This window comes from Neomonachus schauinslandi, chromosome 14 (genome assembly GCF_002201575.2).
Source record: "Neomonachus schauinslandi chromosome 14, ASM220157v2, whole genome shotgun sequence".
Lineage (NCBI taxonomy): Eukaryota > Metazoa > Chordata > Mammalia > Carnivora > Phocidae > Neomonachus > Neomonachus schauinslandi.
Window position 1 is genome coordinate 61512887 of NC_058416.1, and position 15669 is coordinate 61528555.

General features: G+C 41.2%; 1 protein-coding gene across 1 annotated transcript in view; it reads right to left on the bottom strand.

Moving 5' to 3' along the window:
• Nucleotides 1-3082: 3082 nt before the first annotated feature.
• Nucleotides 3083-15669, bottom strand: part of CEP192 (centrosomal protein 192) — a 133528-nt gene continuing 120941 nt past the window's right edge. The window contains exons 41-45 of the mRNA XM_044920902.1: nucleotides 15515-15634; nucleotides 14987-15108; nucleotides 12176-12302; nucleotides 11633-11691; nucleotides 3083-3525 (exon numbers count right to left, since the gene is read on the bottom strand). Of these exons, the coding sequence (XP_044776837.1) occupies nucleotides 3384-3525; nucleotides 11633-11691; nucleotides 12176-12302; nucleotides 14987-15108; nucleotides 15515-15634 (570 nt within the window). The 3' untranslated portion in view covers nucleotides 3083-3383. The remainder of the gene's footprint in view (nucleotides 3526-11632; nucleotides 11692-12175; nucleotides 12303-14986; nucleotides 15109-15514; nucleotides 15635-15669) is intronic.

Here is a 15669-nt window from a genome sequence, read left to right on the forward strand (position 1 = left end):
CTATCCTGCCCTCCTGAGACGCAGCACCACCCACAGCCTGCTAGCAATCCACCATTCTGTTCCCAGACATGGTCACGGGTGCCTGGAGGCTACAGCAGGAGAAAGGCCTCTGACCCTCTCTCCCCCAGGCCTCCCTGCCAAGAAAGGGTCTGTCTCTATAAAGCTGATGAGAATTAAAGGTGACAGTGCATACAGGGCACTTGAGACACTCACTACCTGCCACATAGAAAGCAGTCAATTAATGTTTACCTATTACGGTGAGGAACGATCTACAGGAGACTGATGAGAAACTGGATAAGCAATCTTGGGAGAAGCCTGGGATGATGTTTACTGGAGCTGGTTATAAGCATGACTGGGCTTCTGGGTCAGGACAGTGTGCAGAGAACCTTCCAGAACAATGAGTGTGGTCAGTCATATCATACATACATGGGGCTGACCAGGTCTAGGGATGTAGTGGTCAGGAGGGGATCCCAGGCCTGTGGTCACACAAAGCTTACATTCTTGAGGGAGACATGTAAACTAGTCAACAAGTATGTAAGAAAGGGTCAGGTAGAGAGAGGGTTGTAATGTGAAGTATGCAGTGTGATGTGAGATAGTTTGGGGGGGGGTTCTCCTGGACACAGTGGTCAGGAAAGGCCCCCTGGGGAGGGGAGGAACCAGCCATGCCAAGATCTGGGGAAGAGCTTTAGAGGCCAAGGATCCAGCACGAGAAAAGGCCCTAGTGACTGAGTCAGAAAACAAAGGCTGCAGAGCTGATGCAAAGTGGTTGGAGAGGGGATGAGGCCACAGAGGGAGGCAGAGGCCAGATGATGAATAGCCTCCTAGGCCAACAGGGGAGTGAGTGTGGACTCAGACCATGTGTAATGTAATTATATATTTAAGCAGGGGAGCCTCGGCTCTGGTCTACATTTTTATAAATGTAACTCTGCCTGCCGGTGGAGAAGGGCTTCCTGAGGCAGGAGCACCAGGAGCAGTGTGATGAGGGGACTACGGCAGCAGAGTCTGAGAGTGAGGACGGTGGCCTGTGCTATAGTGGCCACTCTTGGACACAGACTGAAGAACTTCTGTGAGCCAGGTTCATCAGAGTTGACGGGGATGAGGGTGAAACACCCAAACCTAGAGTTTTAGCTAAGATATTGGATGGACAGTGAGGACATCTATGGAGATTCGGAAAGCTAGAGAGAAACATCTTTGAGGTTAGGGAGGGAATCCAAAGTTTGAGATGCTTATTCGATAACCAAGTGGAAATGTCCTGCTGAGTTTGAAGCTCAGAGGAGAGGTTAAGACTCAAGATATCGATCTGGGAAGGAATGAGAAAGAAAGGGGACCAGCTTCTAGATGGAAAGCTAATTAGAGAAAGCGTATATGGTAACTTTGCCTGTTAGATGCTCTTCCACACTGCATAGCACAGTGAAGAGAGCCAGTGGTCATATAGCAGCGATGACTGGCAGCAGTCAATCACTGGTTCACATTCAACTGCTCTCGAAACTCCAAGCATCCAGTTTCCATATCACAGAGGCACAGGAAGAAATGCATATCCATAAAAGCATACGTCTATGGAAGGAGAGTCACTTGAAGCTTTTTATTTGCTTAACACCCCTTCCCTTTTTTTTTTGACCTCCTGAGTATAACCTAAAAGGCAAAGTGATGGTTCCACAGAAATGTAACAACTCTGAGGAATTGAAAAACCATGGCAAACATTTTTTAAAAAGCAATACTGGGGCCCTTGGGTGGCTCATTAGGTTAAGCATCTGCCTTTGGCTCAGGTCATGATCCTAGGGGCCTGGGATCAAGCCCCCTGTTGGGCTCCCTACTCAGGGAGCTTCTCTCTCTCCATCTCTCCCCACCACTTGTGCTCTTTCTCTCTTGCTCAGCATTCTCTCTCAAATAAATAAATAAAATCTTTAAAAAATTTTTTTAAAAATAAAAAAGCAATACCACTATTTCAAAATTTTTGAGGCTGTTATCAAATAAGTACACATTCAAGCATGACGTCACCCACATTTGATGTACGAAATCTAAATTGGAGTAGGGCAGTATCAGTAACAGCAACGACTGTTTAACTTGTGTTAAAATATAAATGTTTTTTATTTTATAAAATATAAAAAATGTTTTTATAAAGAAAGAATTTCTAAGCAAGAGAAAATTAGAAGAGGAAAGAAGAAAATTCTTTTCTTTTTTAAAGATTTATTGTTTAGAAAGAGCAAGTGTGTGTGCAAGCTGGGGGAGGGGCAGAGGGGGAGAGAGAATCTCAAGCAGAGCTCCGTACCTGACGTGGGGCTCAATTTCATGACCTGAGCTGAAACCAAGAGTTGGATGCCTAACCGACTGAGCCACCCAGGCGCTGCTCCCCATTTCTAAAGATTTGAGAGAGAGAGAGAGAGAGAGAGAGAAGAAATTTTTCTAGCTCCAGCTCACCATAATTGGTTGCAAACCGTTGCAGACTGAAGCCATCCAGGAAACTTCTTGCATGTTCCATGGTCTTTCTGCACCATCAATAATATGGAGCCACTACACAACTGCTCACAATCCGGGATTTTGCTGCTCCGAACAAGATTGTCAGCTGGGCTCAGGAAACTTTAACAAGGGACTTAACAGTAATGGTTGAGAAGCAATTCATAATCATGTTCTTCCCAGGTAAAACCAGGTTAACCGTGTCACACCTTTTCCACCTCACAGCTCCAGATGCCATAACAGGGCACTTGGGCCCCCTCAGCGACTCACTGCCTCTCCACCAGCACCTGTTTGTGGAGCATTCCTTCTACACAGGGTTCTGGAGCAGCTGTCCCGTTTAGCTTTAATGACAATAAATGCCATTTTAAAATACATCAACCTCTCCAATGTATTTGCAGAGAATATGAATTCCCCTACTTTGGAGAAAAACAATTTCTTTAAAAGTACACTTCCTTTCTAGTCTGGGCAATTAGCTAAAAGACAGAAGGACCAGAGAAGGAATTTCTTAGAGGAAAGGAAACTATGTAATGAAGGAAAAAATCACAAAACAGACCCAGCAGCTTGACAAAATAATTAGGAGAATAAAGCAATATTCTGATTTCTGTAAGACATCATATAAAAAGACAGGTTCAGTAGAAATTAAATTTATTTCTGGATATACCACATTAAAATATATGCTGTATTTATTCAGAGTATCATAATCAATGCAAAAATATAATTCTTTTCTCCCCTGTAAAGTTAAGTACAATACTGTAGGCTACATACATGATATTTTAGTCCAGTCTTCAGTATTAGCTTCTCAAGACAAACAAAAATCTAGTTATACATATCAAATCAATCTTACAGAATATATACAAAAGAATATCATAGTGTAAAAAAATGAAGTTACCAAAATATAACTTATGTAATTTACTTCACACAAAATGTATCTAGTTAATTTTTTCAAGAGCTTCACCCATTAGTCGAATAGCGACACTCTTGCCTTCATCTGTTTGAATAAGAAGCAAAGCTTCGAATTTGCCCACTGACTTTGGTCTGAACTGCACAGGCATGTTGATGTAATGCTGGGCTCTGTAAAGAGAAAGGAAAGGTCACTGGCCTGATGCTACAATAGCAAGTGCATCACCTGCCACAATAATAATAAACACGACGCATGGCAGAGAGCACAGTCGATCTTCATGAAAGAATTTAGTATTGTTATATTCAGCTTAAATTTGGTTCTCATTTCTTTGATGCTATTATTTAATAAGAAACTGGCACAGAGGAGAGGAAAATCTAAAATTGGATTCAAATAATATTGCACAGGGGCGCCTGGGTGTCTCAGTTGTTAGGCATCTGCTTTCAGCTGGGCTCATGTTCCCGGGGTCCTGGGATCAAGCCCCGCGTCGGGCTCCCTGCTCAACGGGAAGCCTGCTTCTCCCTCTCCCACTCCCCCTGCTTGTGTCCCGTCTCGCCATGTCTCTGTCAAATAAATAATAAAATCTTAAAATAAAACAAAACAAAAACAAATAGTATTGCATATATATTCCTGGCTATCCAACAAAAATAGGAGAAGGGAAATGAGAGGTCTGTTCTATTGTGTATGGAACTTTATGTTCTGTCCGCAGAGGTGGGTGAGAGAACACCTGACATATCCTGCCCGTCTTCCTCCAGCAGGCATACTCAACTGGGAAGGATATTAAACCAACCTGTCCCATGCCCATCAGTAACGGGGCAGGACTGTACAGGTTCTGCTCCAGTATTGTTAAGAACTTTTATAAAAAATTTTCTTGAAAATTTATTTTCAGATTATGTTTGACCCTTGAACAACACAGGCTTGAACTGAGCAGGTTCACTTACCTGCGGATTTTTTTTTTCTTCAAAAAATGTAGTACTATAAATAGAATTTTTCTCTTATGATTTTCTTGATCACATTTTCTTTTCTCTGCCTTACTTTATTGTATGAATATAGTACATAATACACATGCAAAAATATCTTAATTGTTTGTTATTGGGAAGGCTTCTGGTCAACAGTAGACCATTACAAGTTAAGTTTTGGGGGAGTCAAAAGTAATACACAGATATCCTACTGCATGGAAGTCGATGCCCCTAACCCTCGCATTGTTCAAGGGTCAACTGTATACAGAGGCAGGTAATGAGTGCCCTGTGCTTGAACTATTATGTTGGGGGTGCCTGGGTGGCTCAGTTGGTTGAGCATCTGCCGCTTGGTTTTGGCTCAGGTCATGATCTCCGGGTCATGAGATCGAGCCCCGTGTCAGGCTCTATACTCAGCAGGGAATCTGCTTGAGATTCTGATCCTCTCCATCTCTCTTTGCCCCTTTCCCTGCTTACACGTGCTCTCTCTCTCTGAAAACTAAGTCTTTAAAAAAAAGTATTATGTTGGGAGGTTTCTGTTCATAAAACTAGGTCCCAAGAGCTTCACAAATATACCTTTATTCCCGTGGTGAATGAGACCACATATACTTTATCATAGCCTATGTGATGTCACTGACTTTTAGTTTTAATTGTCTTAAGTGAAAATTTATAGTTTTTAGACTTTCCTCAGGGGAAGGTACTTCATCCCTGAGTCTCATCTATGAACTACATTTTCAAAGTTTAACAATCAGAACTGATAGATGCTTTTGTTTCCAATATATTTCCTGATAAAACTCAGTACAGTGTTAGCTTTTGGGTGTACAACAGCAGTGGGCTAGAAATTTAGAAAACAGTTTTTAGTATTTCAAAGACCTTTCCCTGGATATAACTAGTAAGGCAGAATTTAAAAGATGTAAAATCTTTAAAAAATAATAATAAAAATAAAAATAAATTAAAAATAAATAAAAATGTATGCATGCACACACACATACACTCAGTTTTTAAAAGTCTGGGTTATTTTCCCCAAATGCATTATACCCTAATTTCCTGTATCAAAGCTAATGTGCCTTTTTAAAAAATGGTACCTAGTCCTTAGCACTGACAAACTACTATTTTATCTTTCACGTTAGCATTTCAGTACCCAGAATAATGTACAATTTGCCAACTTAAGAGACTTTATAACTTACGAATTAGTAAAAGTAATAAAGTACCCTGAAATAAATCTGACAGATCCATCATTAACAAATTTTAATATGGAACATAGAACTGTTCCATTCAACTGAGAACGTGTTTTTAAAATGTATTATGATAAAAATATATCATTTGCTTTAGATTTACAGGTACTCTGAATAAACTAGAATGTAATTTAGAAAGAACTGTGACTATCACTCTCAATGGGGAAAAGATGAGAGCCTTTTCCTTAAGATCAGGAACACGACAAGGATGCCCACTCTCACCACTATTGTTCAACATAGTACTAGAAGTCCTAACAACAGCAATCAGACAACAAAAAGAAATAAACGGTATTCGAATTGGCAAAGAAGAAGTCAAACTCTCTCTCTTCGCAGATGACATGATACTTTATGTGAAAAATCCAAAGACTCCACCCCCAAATTACTAGAACTCATATAGCAATTCAGTAATGTGGCAGGATACAAAATCAATGCACAGAAATCAGTTGCTTTCTTATACACTAACAATGCAACTGTAGAAATAGAAATTAGAGAAACGATTCTATTTACAATAGCACCAGAAACCATAAGATACCTCAGAATAAACCTAACCAAAGAGGTAAAGGATCTGTACTCTAGGAACTACAGAACACTCATGAAAGAAATTGAAGAAGACACAAAAAGATGGAAAAACATTCCATGCTCATGGATCGGAAGGATAACATTGTTAAAGTGTCTACACTGCCCAGAGCAATCTAAACCTTCAATGCCATCCCGATCAAAATTCCAATGACATTTTTCAAAGTGCTGGAACTAATGATCCTAAAATTTGTATGGAATCAGAAAAGACCCCAAATCGCCAAGGAAATGTTAAAAAAGAAAAAGCTGGGGGCATCACGTTGCCCTATTTCAAGCTATATTACAAAGCAGTGATCACCAAGTCAGCATGATACTGGCACAAAAACAGACATACAGACCAATGGAACAGAATAGAGAGCCCAGATATGGACCCTCAACTCTATGGTCAAATAATCTTTGACAAAGCAGGAAAAAATATGCAATGGAAAAAAGTTTCTTCAATAAATGGTGCTGGGAAAATTGGGCAGCTATATAGAGAAGAATGAAACTCGACCATTCTCTAACACCATACACAAAGATAAACTCAAATGGATGAAAGACCTCAATGTGAAACAGGAATCCATCAAAATCCTAGAGGAGAACATAGGCAGTAACCTCTTTGACATCAGCCACAGCAACTTCTTTCAAGCTACATCTCCAAAGGCAAGTGAAACAAAAGCAAAAATGAACTTTTGGGACTTAATCAAGATAAAAAGCTTCTGCACAGCAAAGGAAACAGTCAACCAAACAAAGAGGCAACCCACAGAATGGGAGAAGGTATTCGCAAATAACACTACAAAGGGCTGATATCCAAGATCTATAAAAAACTCAAACTCAACACCCAAAAACCAGATAATCAAGTCAAAAAATGGGCAGAAGACATGAACAGACACTTCTCAAAAGAAGACATACAAATGGCTAACAGACACATGAAAAATCTTCATCATTAGCCATCAGGGAAATTCAAATCAAAACCACATTGAGATACAAAAATTGACAAGGCAAGAAACAACAAATGTTGGAGAGGTTGTGGAGAAAGGGGAACCCTCTTACACTGTTGGTGGGAATGCAAGTTGGTACAGCCACTTTGGAAAAAAGTGTGGAGGTTCCCCCAAAAAATAAAAAGAGAGCTACCCTATGACCCAGCGATTACACTACTGGGTATCTACCCCAAAGACACAGATGTAGTGAAAAGAAGGGCCATATGCACCCCAATGTTCATAGCAGCAATGTCCGTAATAGCCAAACTGTGGAAAGAGCCGAGATGCCCTTCAACAAATGAATGGATAAAGAAGATATGGTCCATATATACAATGGAATATTACTCAGCTGTCAGAAAGGATGAATACCCAACTTTTACATCAACATGGATGGGACTGGAGGAGATTATGCCAAGTGAAATAAGTCAAGCAGAGAAAGTCAATTATCATATGGTTTCATTTATTTGTGGAACAAAAGGAAAAGCACGGAGGACATTAGGACAAGGAAGGGAAAAATAAAGGGAGGGAAATCGGAAGGAGAGATGAACCATGAGAGACTATGGACTCTGAGAAACAAACTGAGGGTTTTAGAGGGGAGGGGGGTGGGGGGATGGGTATTAACGAGGGCACATACTGGGCGCCTGGGTGGCTCAGTTGGTTAAGCGACTGCCTTCGGCTCAGGTCATGATCCTGGAGTCCCTGGATCGAGTCCCGCATCGGGGTCCCTGCTCGGCAGGGAGTCTGCTTCTCCCTCTGACCCTCCCCCCCTCATGTGCTTGCTCTCTCTCATTCTCTCTCTCTCAAATAAATAAATAAAATCTTTAAAAAAAAAAAAAAGGAGGGCACATACTGTATGGAGCATTGGGTATTATATGAAAACAATGAATTGTGGATCACTACATCAAAAACTAATGATGTACTACTGTGTGGTGACTAACAAAATAAAATTTAAAAAAATATAACTGCAATTTAACACAGCTCTAGAATACTAAAAGATGGATATATTTAACATAGTACATGTACTATTATTAAAAACTGCTTTAACCTCTCTTTCTCTCTCCTCTACACACACACACACACTTAAAAGGGAAAAGGTAAGAGTAAAGTATGATGAACCCAGAGGAGAGGTCTAGTTCAAAATCCCTTACTAGCTGAGGAGTAACGTTAGAGCAAAGACACAGCCGAGAGTGAGGCAGTGTTTGTGGAAGATTGCTCTAGACCACCTCCTAACTACATGACCCCATCTACAGGACCTATGAAGTCTATAAACCAGATTTCCTTCCTTTTTTTTTTAATTGTAAAGGAATACTCTGTGTAGGAAAAAAGTAGCCCGTCAGCACAGCTGAGGTACCATCATTATCAAAGAAATTGAAAAGAAGTGACAAACTCCTTGGTTCCTGCGTGTTGGTAAGAAGTAATGACGGCTCAGTGACAGCGCTGTCCCTGGCTGTGACTTTGGCTGAGAAGCGTCCTTCCCTCCGGAATGACACAGGGTCTGGCAGCTCAGCAGCAGGAGGCTAGGAGGCGGGGTGCATGCAGACATGGGCATGGGACACCGGAGATGCGCTACTATAACGTCCCAGCAGATTAGACTTGAATAAAACAATAGGCTAACAGAAGAATGCTTTTCAGGGCTAAGTGGGAACATAAACAAATTCTTTTTACAGAGATAGGACAGAAATGATCACCTAGAGCCCCCAAAACAAACTTTACCAAAAAATGGATAATCAGGGTTTCCTTTTTCCTAATACCTTCTTTATAATCTATTGCTTTAAGGGGGCTATATCCCCAACACACACCCATGCTCCCCCCCTCTGAACCAGGCAAAACCCCTGTGGCCTCTGGGGGAAGCTCTCCTATTTAAGTGGCAGTCAGTTTATATCCCAAAGGCCTCGGGCCGCTTTCACATTTTAGTGCAAGAACTACCCAGAGCAGCCCCATCAGGCCTCACAACTACCCTATTTGAAGTAAGGCACGGATTACCTCATGTACCCTACAGATGACTAAAGTCACATTATTACTCTGGAAAGCTGGAGTTCATGGTGTCATAGAGCAGAGAGTGATCTAATGAACAAAAACATCACTAATGAAAAGCTGGGAACTGCTTCTCAGATTCTCAGAACAGATTTTGTTCAGCTGCCAAAGCAAGCTAACCGTTGCTCTCAACCAGCATTTGTAGTTCATGAGTCCCTGTCCAAAATCAAAGTGGGATAAATACAAAAGCACTCAACACTTACAAGAAGAACAGGCAGCACTATTTCAGTTTTGTGGTAAAAATTTTCAAGTGAGATACTGTGGCAAAGTTTTGCTTCTTCTCCAAAGTTGAAAGAAGTCATTCTTATGGAGTACAAAGAAACCAGCTTTTCTGCCTAACTTTCTGTAAACTTTCAGCCTATGGAGGGGTCTTGAGAGAAGTTTTCTTTTTTTTTTTTTTTTTAAAGATTTTATTTATTTATTTGACAGAGAGAGAGAGAGAGAGAGAACAAGTACGCAGAGAGGCAGGCAGAGGGAGAGGGAGAAGCAGGCTCCCCGCTGAGCAGGGAGCCCGATGCGGGGCTCGATCCCAGGACCCTGGGATCATGACCCGAGCCGAAGGCAGCCGCTTAACCGACTGAGCCACCCAGGCGCCCCCCGAGAGAAGTTTTCTATGAGCTGGGGTTTACTTCACTTGGTCTTCTTACTCATGTATTTAGCAGTGCCCACCTACTGTGACACACAGTCTAACATCACCAGTCCTGAATCAGTAGGGCAAAGCCTCATTAATTGGAGGCCCGCAGGCTGCTGGGAGTCAGGGACTCAGAGTACAGAAGCTAGAAAACATGTGGTTAGTGGCTTTTTAAAACTTAGGCCTTTCTCTTCCATGTGGCTGTTGAAGGGATTAAAGGAAAAGCACAGACACAAAAATGTGGTGTTCCATTCTAATCCATGGGGTCGGTGGTCCTGATGGACCCTGCCGGTAAGGCCGGCTGAAAGGAAGGTGTTGTCAGTTCTGCCGAAGACGCTACCGCCTGCCGAGTGCCTCCCAGGGCTAGGCGCGCACACCTGCACATCGCTTACGTCCTTCTCCTAACGAGCCCATGCTGCCAGGAGCATTGTCATCTCTCTTTCACAGATCAGGAAACCAAGGCTTAGAGAGATGAGGCCTATGATAACTTTCTAGCTACATTCATTGTTTAATTTGCAGTTTATGCTCTTAGGTCAGGCCCTGGGAGGCAAAGGAAGTGCTGGGCCCTCAAGTACATGAAGATCAGGTTTTACAGGGTGGAGGCTGGGAGGGGAGGTGGAAGAGATGAAGACAGAAAAGAGAAAGAGGTGAGGGAACAGGCCTCCCCCCCACAGCATCTTTTCAGTATCTAGAGATACAGGTAACCTTCCAGAGTATGGCTCTGTTAGTCTTAGTGCCTCAGAGGCAGTCCTAGAATGTTTACAGGGTGGTCCAAGTTTTCATGGAACAGAACATATTTTTGGAATCACCTAATACTAAAATAAAAGAGTTTATAGTTAATTAAATGGCTTAATTAAAAATTCAAAGATGGAGATAAAATTATTCTTCAGTGTTAAGTCTGATAGAACCCTACTATTAAAATTCTAAATAACAGTGACAACACAGTTTGAGATTTCAATCTAAATATATATCATATAAAAAAAAATAAATGTAGATCATACGGAAAACAAAAAGTAGCAAGGATGACAAGAAAACAAGGCCCTGGTTTAAGAAGAATAGGGTATTTCGGGATGCCTGGGTGGCTTAGTGGGTTAAGCATCTGCCTTTGGTTCAGGTCATGATCCCAAAGCCCCGTATCAGGCTCCCTGCTCAGCGGGGAGCCTGCTTCTCCCTCTCCCTCTACCCCTTCCCCCAGCTTGTGCTCTCTCTCTCTCTCAAATAAATCTTAAAAAAAAAAAAAAAGTACAGGTATTTGAAGAATGACAACTGGAAAAATATCATATTAAAGTTTCCCAATTAATCTGGGAAGGTTTTTGTCGTAATTATTGAAAATTTAACTCCCTGATCCTTAGCATAGTGAAAATAACATTTAAAGAAGAAATTATTCTAGGGGTGCCTGGGTGGCTCAGTCATTGGGTGTCTGCCAGGGTCCTGGGATTGAGCCCCACATCAGACTCCCTGCTCAGCGGGAAGCCTGCTTCTAGAACCCTCTCCCACTCCCCTTGCTTGTGTTCTCTGTCAAATAAATAAATAAATAAAATCTTTAAAAAAAAAAAAAAAAGAAGAAATTATTCTAAATCACAAGATAATTAATGTTCTATGTACTTATGTGATGGGCAAAATACCTGGTAACAGGAATCACATGCTAAATCCAAAACCTCTCACAAAATTTGGGTTGCCAGATAGTAAAGCAGTCATGAAATGCTTTCCTGGCAGGTTCCTCAGCTCTTTTTTAATTGACAAGGAATGCTCTGTGGTGCTGATGATGGAGATGAGGGGCTATAATGGAGGTGGGGAGAGTTCACAAGTCCCAACTCCCAGGAGAAATCCTGAAGTCCTGAAACAGTCCTGCGCTAGGATGAGAACATTTTGATTTACGATAAACTCACCTCAAAGAATATTTTGAATGTTTGACGTAGAAAGGCTCTCTGGGACTTAAAAACTTGAGCTGGAATTTAATATGAAACACTTTATTTAAAGTTATGCTAGTTAGGTATTTGAGCATACTTTAAAACATACCGTGCATTTAATTAAAGGTATTTAGTAAATTTAAGTATAGCCACAAAATTAGGTAAGACAATAAATGCTCATGGAAACACATTTAAAATAATTCTAGTATGAATTTACTCTAGTTCTAGAGTAATGTTATCCAGAAATATATTGGTGTGATGGTACAGAAGAAGAAAACTCAGAAAAAAATTAAAAATGAAAATATGAAAACAAATGCCAAATATTTTCAATTTTCAGATAAAGGGTCATGAACTTCCCATGAAGTTCTTTTCAAATACAGTATAAGGCATTTAAAAAATTAACTCAATATTATAACTTAAAGTATAATTTATAAAACAAGCTTCTAAATTATCAGGAAAATATTTATCAAATAGTTGAATACATCCGCTTTCCCAAAACCCCCAGTACTATTTCCAACTTACAGAGTGCATAATGAAAGAATTATTTCGCAAGTTGACTTTCAACGTCCTTGATTCCCCAACCCTAGTAGGCAGAAACCGATACACATCTTCTGGGGCATAAACTCCGCGGTGCGTCAAGTCAAGCTGTCTGCTTTGGAAACAGGCTTAAAAGTCAACTATTTAAAATCCAGAGTAATTTAAACAATTTATATATATTCAACAAGGAAGTGTTTTGTGTTTTGATTTGTATTTTCTCTCACAACTCAGCTGGAAGCTAGTTCTGTAATGGCAACTTCATTAATCTGTATCAAGACAGAACGCCCGGCATAGTACTCTGATAACGTGCAGGGTCAGCTGCTACATGGGACAGAACACAGGTGACAGCACCACCTCTGCCCCTTTCTCCCTGGGGACTGGCTCTCCACTTGCCTCACACCCCACGTGCATGCAGGTGCTCCTGTCACCTTAGTTCACTTCACTGGATGATCTTCATTTTTCCGGACAGACTACCCTGACAGCGGGACACAAGCTCTGCCTTCTCGGCATCATTTGATGGCAGTGGCTGAAATGCCAGGCTCAGTCTGTGCAGGCTCATCCCCACTCCCTCACCACCAATGCTGCTGTCCCCTGTGGCTTGGCCCCGGACATCCCTAACTGCTCTAGCCGCAGTCTCCCTAGGCAATCCCAGCTCGATGCTCCAGCAACCCCAACCCTGTGTGGCTCCCAGATATTCATTCTCAGCTCACACTGAACTTCTGGGCAACATGCCTATCACCACACAGTGACCTGGCACCACAAATACAGACTAAACCTGGGATCCTTCTTCTCAGACCTGACCCTCCACTTGTATTTCTGTCTGGGAGCCAACTTTGACTCCCTTTCTCTCTCAAGCCCCCTTACTCAACCCATTCACTAGGTCCTTCAAATTTCCTTCCTATATACCTCTCAGATCTATCCATTTCTCATCATCTTCCTTGACACTGCTTTAGTCCTGGACTACTTAAAAATAGCTTCTGATGGGGCGCCTGGGTGGCTCAGTCGTTAAGCATCTGCCTTCGGCTCAGGTCGTGTTCCCAGGGTCCTGGGATGGAGCCCTGCATCAGGCTCCCTGCTCGGCAGGAAGCCTGCTTCTCCCTCTCCCACTCCCCCTGCTTGTGTTCCCTCTCTTGCTGTGTCTCTCTCTGTCAAATAAGTAAGTAAAGTCTTTAAAAAAAAAGCTTCTGACTTATTTTACCATATCTACTCTTGCCTCCTAATCAGACCGTACCACAGCCAGAGGATTTTTCTATAAATACTCAAATCTGATCATGTCACTCATGGCTTCCAATAGCTTCCCAGATAAACCCCAATTTAACATGTGACATGAGAGGCCCTGCACAGTCTGCCTCTCCCCACCAGCCCTCTGGCCTCACCTCACACTACTCTCCCTCCCTCTGGGCTCTAGGCCTCTATGCTGCCTTTGGTTCCTCAAGGGCCAACAATCCCCACCACCTGGTCTTACAAGGCCAGGAACTTTTCCTATGCTCGTCACCTCCGTCATTTCCACTCATTCTCCTCAACTTAAAGGTCCCATTTCAGGGAGGCTCTTGCCGGGTAGCACACATCAAGCTCCCTCTGTCGTGTTTCCCATGTTTCCCGTTTATTTCCTTCCAGTCCTTTCCACGGGTTGTAACAAAGCCATTTGTGATGTGGCTCTTTCTCTGGGAGATAAAGTCCCTGGAGGCAAGGACTAGGGCAGTTTTGCCGCCGCTACCTGGCACATGATGTGCGCTCCGTAAAGAGGAGATGAACAAATGAGTAAGTAGCATCAAAAGAGTGTGGTTAGAATACATAATCTTTAAAGGAGCCTCATTTCTTACAAAATGCATTACTTACTCCCATTAGAAAATAAATGACAACATGTATATTAAATTTAGCAGGTATTTAACATATATTTTTCTTACAAGTGTCTTCCTCCAGAACAAAGTTAGATCTAAATATCAGTTAATTAAGGATTGTAAGAAACATGTTTATTAAGTAAAATACTTAAATACTATAATTAGAGCTGTGTGAGCTGCTGGTATAAAAAACACATTTTAAAAAGTTTTAAGGGGTGCCTGGCTGGCTCAGTCGGAGGAGCATGCGTGACTCTTGATCTTGGGGTCATGAGTTCGAGCCCCACACTGGGTGTAGAGATTACTAAAAAATATAATAAACTATTAAAAAAATAAAAATTAAAGTTCTTAAGAATCTACTTCAGTGTTTTGGGGAACATAAAATGGTATGGTCACTTTGGTTAAACTATTTGGCAGTTTGTTTTAAAGTTAAACACATGCTTACCATATGACCTAGCAATTCTACTCTTCAGGTATTTTTATCCAAAAGAAATTTAAAAATATGTCCACAAAAGTACACATACAACAGTGTTCATAGCACCTTCACTTATAATGGCTCCAAATGAGAAGCCACCCAAACGTCATCAGGAAAATGAATCAATTGTGGTATGTTCACATAAAGCAATACTCAACAATGAAAAGGGACAAACTACATATATACTCTGTAACACAAATGAATCCCAAAAACATGTGTGGTGAAAGAAGCCAGACTCAAGGAGTGTGTATGTTTATGAAATTCAACAAAACTAACCTCTGGCAATAGATCAGAACAGAACAAATCTGGGGTGAAGGCTGGGCTGACTGCAAAGGGATATGTAAGAGCTTTCTGGGTGAGAGAAATATTCTCTATTTTGATTGGAGGGGAAGCAATGCATGTAGGTCACTGAGCATTTTACTGAATATAATTATATTTCAATAAAGTACTGGAAAAAACGTAAGAATGACAAAACCAACATACCCTGGTATGGGAGCAGAAGCCTCTGATACAGCTTGTCTTCGGGGCTTAACTAAATTATCTAGTTTAATGAGGGAGTTTGTGGAAATGTGTGAACTTTCAGACTCATTTTCTGCTTTGACACTCTGTATAAAAAACAAAAAAAATCACAGGGTAGGGGAAGGAAAAATAAATACTCTTGGAAAATATGTTGAATTCTATTATTTCCTTCATAGTTTTTAAAAGAAAACTTAAATTTTTAAATTCCCGCAATCCTTCCGTTTTTTACTGTTCAGCTTCTTTTACACACACACACAATCTTACCTAATCAAGTCAAACACAGATTTCAGAGCCAAACCCAGACCTCAAACATGCCAATCAATAAAACCAAATGAGAAAATTAAGATTACAGGGCCAGACAACAGAATTAATGAAATTAGAATAATACCAGGAAAACAGTCTGCATTTTCAGGACAGTTTTCCATGTCAGTTTCACTTAATGTTTTTAATATACACACACAATAATTTACTTAAGTTCAGCGTAATACTCACTTGTCCAGAGAGTTGAAATCTCAGGGTATGTTTCATGTGAGGCTCTTGAAGGGTGTGACACTCAACATCCCAAAACTGAGCGTAAGCCCCTCTATCCCTGGGCAAAAAAGTGATGGAGACCTACAAAATAACACATCCAGGGGAGAAATTTAGAC